This window comes from Podarcis raffonei, chromosome 16 (assembly GCF_027172205.1).
Source record: "Podarcis raffonei isolate rPodRaf1 chromosome 16, rPodRaf1.pri, whole genome shotgun sequence".
Classification (NCBI taxonomy): domain Eukaryota; kingdom Metazoa; phylum Chordata; class Lepidosauria; order Squamata; family Lacertidae; genus Podarcis; species Podarcis raffonei.
In genome coordinates, this window is record NC_070617.1 from 16,530,574 (window position 1) to 16,536,709 (window position 6,136).

The 6,136-nt window shown below is 47.1% G+C and overlaps 1 protein-coding gene across 1 annotated transcript; it reads right to left on the bottom strand.

Annotated features, from left to right (window-relative positions):
* Nucleotides 1-2,794: 2,794 nt before the first annotated feature.
* LOC128403408 (interferon-inducible GTPase 5-like) lies at nucleotides 2,795-5,646 on the bottom strand. The gene is made up of 2 exons (XM_053368155.1): nucleotides 5,446-5,646; nucleotides 2,795-4,155 (listed from the first exon to the last, which is right to left on the bottom strand). Exons 1-2 carry the CDS (start codon nucleotides 5,450-5,452, stop codon nucleotides 2,837-2,839), a joined length of 1,326 nt encoding a protein of 441 aa, XP_053224130.1. The 5' UTR covers nucleotides 5,453-5,646; the 3' UTR covers nucleotides 2,795-2,836.
* Between the last annotated feature and the right edge of the window lie 490 nt (nucleotides 5,647-6,136).

Consider the following 6,136-nt stretch of genomic DNA (forward strand, 5'->3'; position numbering starts at 1 on the left):
CCCCAAACTATAAATGTTCTGAGACTTTGAACGGAGGCTGCGCTGACATCTGACCTCATCAGCACCCTCTAATACAGGATTTCTCTATTTCCTCTAGTTGAGTCAAATCCTATTTCTCTGTCTACTTTGTTCTCATGACCAAATAACAGTGATTCTGCTATGCGTAATATTACGGTCTCTTACTAGGCTCCTGCCATAACCACAGTGAGAGTCCTTGGTTTAATCCTTCTAGGATGTGGCAACTTAATCCACACCTCCTACTTGGCCCTGATATTGAACAGTGGCTAGCTAAACATTGGTTAGATTATTTTCAGCTCAACGACACCCCCAAGGCTTGAGCCGCCAGAGCTACTCAACACTGGGTTCAGTAATTAAATGAAGGATTTGAGAGGTGTGATTCAATTTCAACTGAATTTCCTCTCTATTAATTTACTAGAGATTAGCTCAAAATGGCTCCCAAACCATTTTTGGACCGCCACCCTGTTGGTTCCACAAACTCACTCCTGGCACCCCCAAACCACCCTACAGAATAAAAAACCATTATTCAAAATAGTGGTTTGTAGTACCCACTAAACAAGATAACAACACAATAGAGTTCAAAACTAACAATTTATTGCACATTTATTCAAAAAGCTATTTAATTCAACAAAATGGATGGACTTGAAGCAGTGATGCCAACTTTTCAAAGTCTGAGAGTCAATTGCTCCTCCAGTGCCCCCTGGCCACCCAGCCTCTTGCCTCTTAGCACCACCCCCACCCACCTGGTAATCTCACAGCTTCCCTGGGAGTAGTCCTACCCACTTTGGGAACCACTGAACTAGCTTGTCCCCCATTTATGAAGTGTTGAAATTGTTAAGTTGTGGGTGAAAATATCAGACGACACAGCGATTCTTCAATCAGCTCTTGTTTATTCAGAGGCCAAAACAGAACTGAGCTGAAGGGCTCAGTCAGCCTGCTTATATAGAGCTCCAGTACAACGTTACTATAGCAGCTTTATAAAACTATCCAATCACTGAAGTCACTTTTGATCCTTCATTTGCATAACTATCTACAGTATCCCCCTGCTGGCCCAGGGTGAGAACTTCAGTACATAACAGAAATCTATCCACCTTGTGTAATTGAGGACGACTGCAGATCAGGGTCATAGGAGAGATCAGGGGGTGCTTATTGTTCTGACCAGTTTTTCCCATACCTGGAGATCATTAGCTAAAAAGGAGGCTAGTAATTTTAGCAGTTGAAACATCTGGAGTGGTTAACACACACACACCCCGTCTCGCCTTCTATAGATAACCAAGAAAAGTGTGGGCTATGAATTATTCTATATGAATTTTTAAGAGCCGTGGCATCAGGGGTACCAGTTTCAGTGCAGTCCACCTCAGGGCTGGATTTAGGTTTGATGAAGCCCTAAGCTACTGAAGGTAATGGGGCCCTTTATATGTCCAGCTGTCCTTTGTCAACAACCAATTGTCACTGTTTTTTGTGTTGAATATATGCTGTATGGTAATTTATGGACTTAATAGGTATCTAAAGCTATTTGCACATGTTGCCATGTAACCAGTCCATGCAGAATGTAAGCAATCTGTATACAGAAATGAGCAAACCAGTGATATTTTAGGGAGCAGGCTAGCAGGCGGGGCCCATTACTTACATCATAGGAGCCTACACAACACAAAACACTGTTGCTGTATGTAGGTTTTATTTTATTTGTTTTTTATCTTATATTTTGGAAATGTACATCAAGGTGTGTTTTCTTTAACCTTTTTGGGGGGCCCCAAGAGAGTGAGGAATAAGGACTCTGGGGTATCTAAAGTATGAGGTACACAGTTTGAGGCCTGACATTCACTGTATGTTTAAGAAGCGGTGGGAAAGTTAACCATCACTGAGGGTTAACTTCAAATACCAAGGTTATACAAATACTGTCAACCTCTTTCTTGAAGTCAGTCAAGGAGGAGGGCTGATCATTTGCTCAATGCTGTCCTCTAAAAGGTTTTTAAAATTCCTGAGATGTATTCTACTCCTTGTAAATTTAATTACATTTATATCTTTTCTCCTCTGCTTTCTAATTTTTGGGGTTCTTCATTCTATTTCTTCCTTGCTATCCGCCAATTTCCAATGTTTACCACTTCCAACACTTCTCTGGTTTCTAGCAACCCCTTTGCTCTGAAATTGGAAAATTAATAATGGCGAAGGCTGTGTACTTCATCATCTTAAGAGGAAAATAGACACCAAAACAGAGGCAGATGAGTAAAAAGGGATCAGTATAGGTAATTTGAACAGAAAACCCAATTTCTGAAAACAAGCACTGCAATTTCCTGGGTGGCACCTTTTTTAAAGGTGCTGGAGGAGCATGGCTGCTAATTCACACTTCCATTTTGTGCCTCCATTTCTAGGCACAGGTTTGTGATGTGTAGGCACGGGTTCAAGCCAGAAGTGGGGTATTTCTTTTGTCCCACCACTTTCCACAGGAAAACCCACTGTTTACCTCTGAATCAAAACAAACACCAGTCTGTGGAACTAGGGGCCTCCTAAAAACCTCAGAACCCTGACCAAGCTACAGCTCCCAGAATTCTTTTGGGGAAGCCATGATGGTTTAAAGTGGTATCAGAGTACTCTAAATGTCTGGCGTGAATGTGGCCCTGGTTGCCTTATTCATTTCGGGTTGAGACGTAATAACATATTGCTGTCTGTTTCTGAGAGGGAGGGAGTCACTCCTGCTTTAACTGTCTCAAGCAAGAGCAGGAACCTTCTGGGAGAGGAACCTTCTGCAAGAAGAAGCCACAGAAACAGGGAATACTTGAATGTTTGGGCCATGAGCTTTCTTTCTCTGCACTAGACATTATGTTTCTGTGTCACTGGGTGAGAAGATCCCTCTGCTGCCTCCAGGGCTCACAACATGTTGGTCTGACTCGCTTCTAGGCCTGTGGCTCATAAACACTTTGAGCAGCACCCGGTGGGCATCTGCTGCCGCCTCGTCCACAAAAATCTTCAGCATATTGTACACCACGGTGAACGACGGGCCCACCTCAGCCACTGGCACCAGGTCTCTGGGCAGCTTCAGCGCTTTGCTGGCTGCCTCCATCAGCAGCTCCACCACTTGCTCCTCGGTGATGGCCACAGCCAGCGGTGACTTGACCAGGGCTTTGAGCTGCTCCAAAGGCTGCCCTGTGTGCTCAGCTGCTTTCCTTAAGGAGGAATCATCCAAGCCGAAGCTGACGCAGTAGCCCTGCAGGGTCTTGGCTAGGAGGTCCACGTTGCATGCAATCGAAAGTGCCGGGATGGGCACAGCCTGTTGGCCGCAGGCTACTGCCGAGACCAGCCACATGTGCTCAACCATGGCGGCCTTCTTCTTCTCCAGGATGCGGTGGGAGATGTTGGGAGTGGCTAAGATGAAGGAGTGGCTCTTCTGTACACACTGGGTCTCGCTGAGGCTCTCCGCAAGGAGGGGGAAGTCGTACTTGCTGGCCACAACACTGGAGATCAGGAATACCTTGGGGGCTTTCACTCGCTCGGCCTGGAGGTCTTGCACACAGGCCTCTCGGATCTTCTGCAGGGCCACCGCTTCGCTGAAGCCAGACGGTTGGCTCTGGCGGGCAGCTTCCAGCTCCGCATCCACCTTGGAGAGGACAAAGTAAACGTCCTTGCCAGCTTTTTTGATGTGACGAGACAGTTTGGCGTGGGCAGAGGTGAAGCGCTGAGAGGCAAGGATGATGAAGCAGTCATAGCGGGAGACTTTGATCTCCTCCAGGTAAGTTCTCACGCTGAAACCAGGAGCACTGATGCTTGGGAGGTCCCACAGAACCACGTTGTCGTACTTGGGGTGTGAATAGGCCACAGGGTCCTTACTGGCGCCCGCCCCACCGGTAGGAGCAGCACCCTCATCCTCCTCATGCAGATCCCGGAAGGTGTTGATGAAGGTGGACTTGCCTGTTCCAGGTTCACCAGCGACACCCACATCCAGGCAGATGTTCTCCAGGAAGTGAAGGGCATCTTGGAGCCTCTCGGATAGGTCAGAAAAACTCCCTTTCTCAAAGGCCCTTTTGAGGTCCTCGATCTGCTCCTTGGACAGTATGGTTTTGTCGTTGTCATTGTCGTTGTTGTCGTCATCCTCCTCCTCTGCCCTTGAGGCAACTGTTGGCCAAGAAGACCGTGGTCGGCCTAGAGGGAAAAGACCAGGCGAGCAACACTGAATTAATGGGAGCCTTGTAATAAAACACTGATCGGTATAGCACGGACTCAATTTTATTATGGCAAAGTTACTAAAGACTGTTTGTTCAGCAGAGCAGGTCTGTCAGCTTTGCCACTGAGAAGTTGCCCACGCAAAGAGTACCACTGATTCCAAGCATCAGTCTCCCACAGAGACCTATGTGCAATTCATGCCCATTTTGCCACAACTACAGAGAGCACAACATTATAGAGGGATGCTCGCATGAAGCACACAACTTCACATGGCTTGAGCTATTCAGTTGGACCACATAGGGACACTCTCCGTCTCCTCTGTGGACACACAACACAATATATTTCACCCACACACACCCCAATTCCTTCCTCATCACAGTCAGCTGGAGGAATGAAATTCACTTATCTCTGTTGCAATACAATGCAAGCTCTATATAGTTCTTTTAGCTCATTTTGTTTGATCAGGTCAATCTGAGTATTTCACACACAGGATCAAAGTGTTTGTGTGCAGCTTAGTGGGTAAGAAACAAACTTAGCAACCCTGGATCCAGCAGGGCTCAATAGCAACTGGTGCCCATTGAGACTGATAAGGCAAAAGACAGAGATGCCAATGATAGGTGAAGCCAGAGCCAATGACAGGTGGAGCCACACTGGCAATAGGCTTGCAGGCACACAACTATGCCGTCAGAGGGCAGCAGTTGGGTAGAGAGAGGCTGCAGCTACACAATTATGTCACCAGATGGCAGCAATGGGGAGAACGAGGCTGCAGGCACACAATTACGCCACCAGATGGCAGCAGTGGATGGAAAGATATGCCACCATAAGTAGAAATATATTATTATTATTATTATTATTATTATTATTATTATTATTATTATTATTATTTTCATTCCCCATGCATCTGACTGGGTTGTCCCAGCCAATCTGGGTGGCTTCCTAGAAATAATAGCCTAGAAATAACTGAAAGCCCAAATCTAGCACCTAATCATAAGCCCCAAACACTAATTTGTTGACCCTTAACCCCAACTCTCTAACTCTAACCCTCTAACCCTAAAGACAACTGTGAGGGAGTCAACTTTGTGAAAATGTCCTATGTTCTTTAGCAGCGAGTCCTGCCTTGTAGGGGTTGGACCAGATGACTCTTGGGGGGTCCCTTCCAACTGTACAGTTTCAAGTCTACGCCAGGCCTTAATCACTCCAGCCTGTCCCCATCTATAATCATGGAAGCTCCCTTCCCAGAACCTCCCCACTAGGGCTGCTGTCTCTCACCTCCCATCACCTCAGAAATGTGGAGGCCTTGCCACGATGCCCTTCCATGGTTCCACGTTTTGATGGTGCCCTAGTTCCCTGTACTCTAGGGCCACTGTTTGGGGCAGCAGCCGCTGCAGATGGCAAGCATTCTCCCGAAGGGCTTGGGGAGCTCACATTTGTTTTCCAAGCAGTCTGGCCTGGCCTGGATGGTGCTATAGAAACCAGCCTTGGCCCAGAGCCTCCTCCCAATTGGCCAAGTTGGCTTCCCCAATGTGATGTCAGAGGCAGGTCTGGGATTATCTAGTTTGATGTGCCGAAAGGAAAGAGTCTTGTGAAGGGATGGAGATGTTTGCATACTGGGAGGCACCGAAACCTAAGAACATAAAATGCCGGTCAGTGGCTCACCTAGTCCAGCATCCTGTTCTCACAGTGGCAAAACAAATGCTCCAAAGGCATGGGTAGGCAAACTAAGGCCGGGGGGGGGGCAGATTCGGCCCAATCGCCTTCTAAATCTGGCCCACAGATTGTCTGGGAATCAGTGTGTTTTTACATGAGTAGAATGTGTGCTTTTATTTAAAATGCATCTCTGGGTTGTTTGTGGGGCATAGGAATTCATTCATTTTGTTTCTTCAAAATATAGTCCGGCCCCCCACAAGGTCTGAGGGACAGCGGACCGGCCCCCTGCTGAAAAAGTTTGCTGACCCCTGTC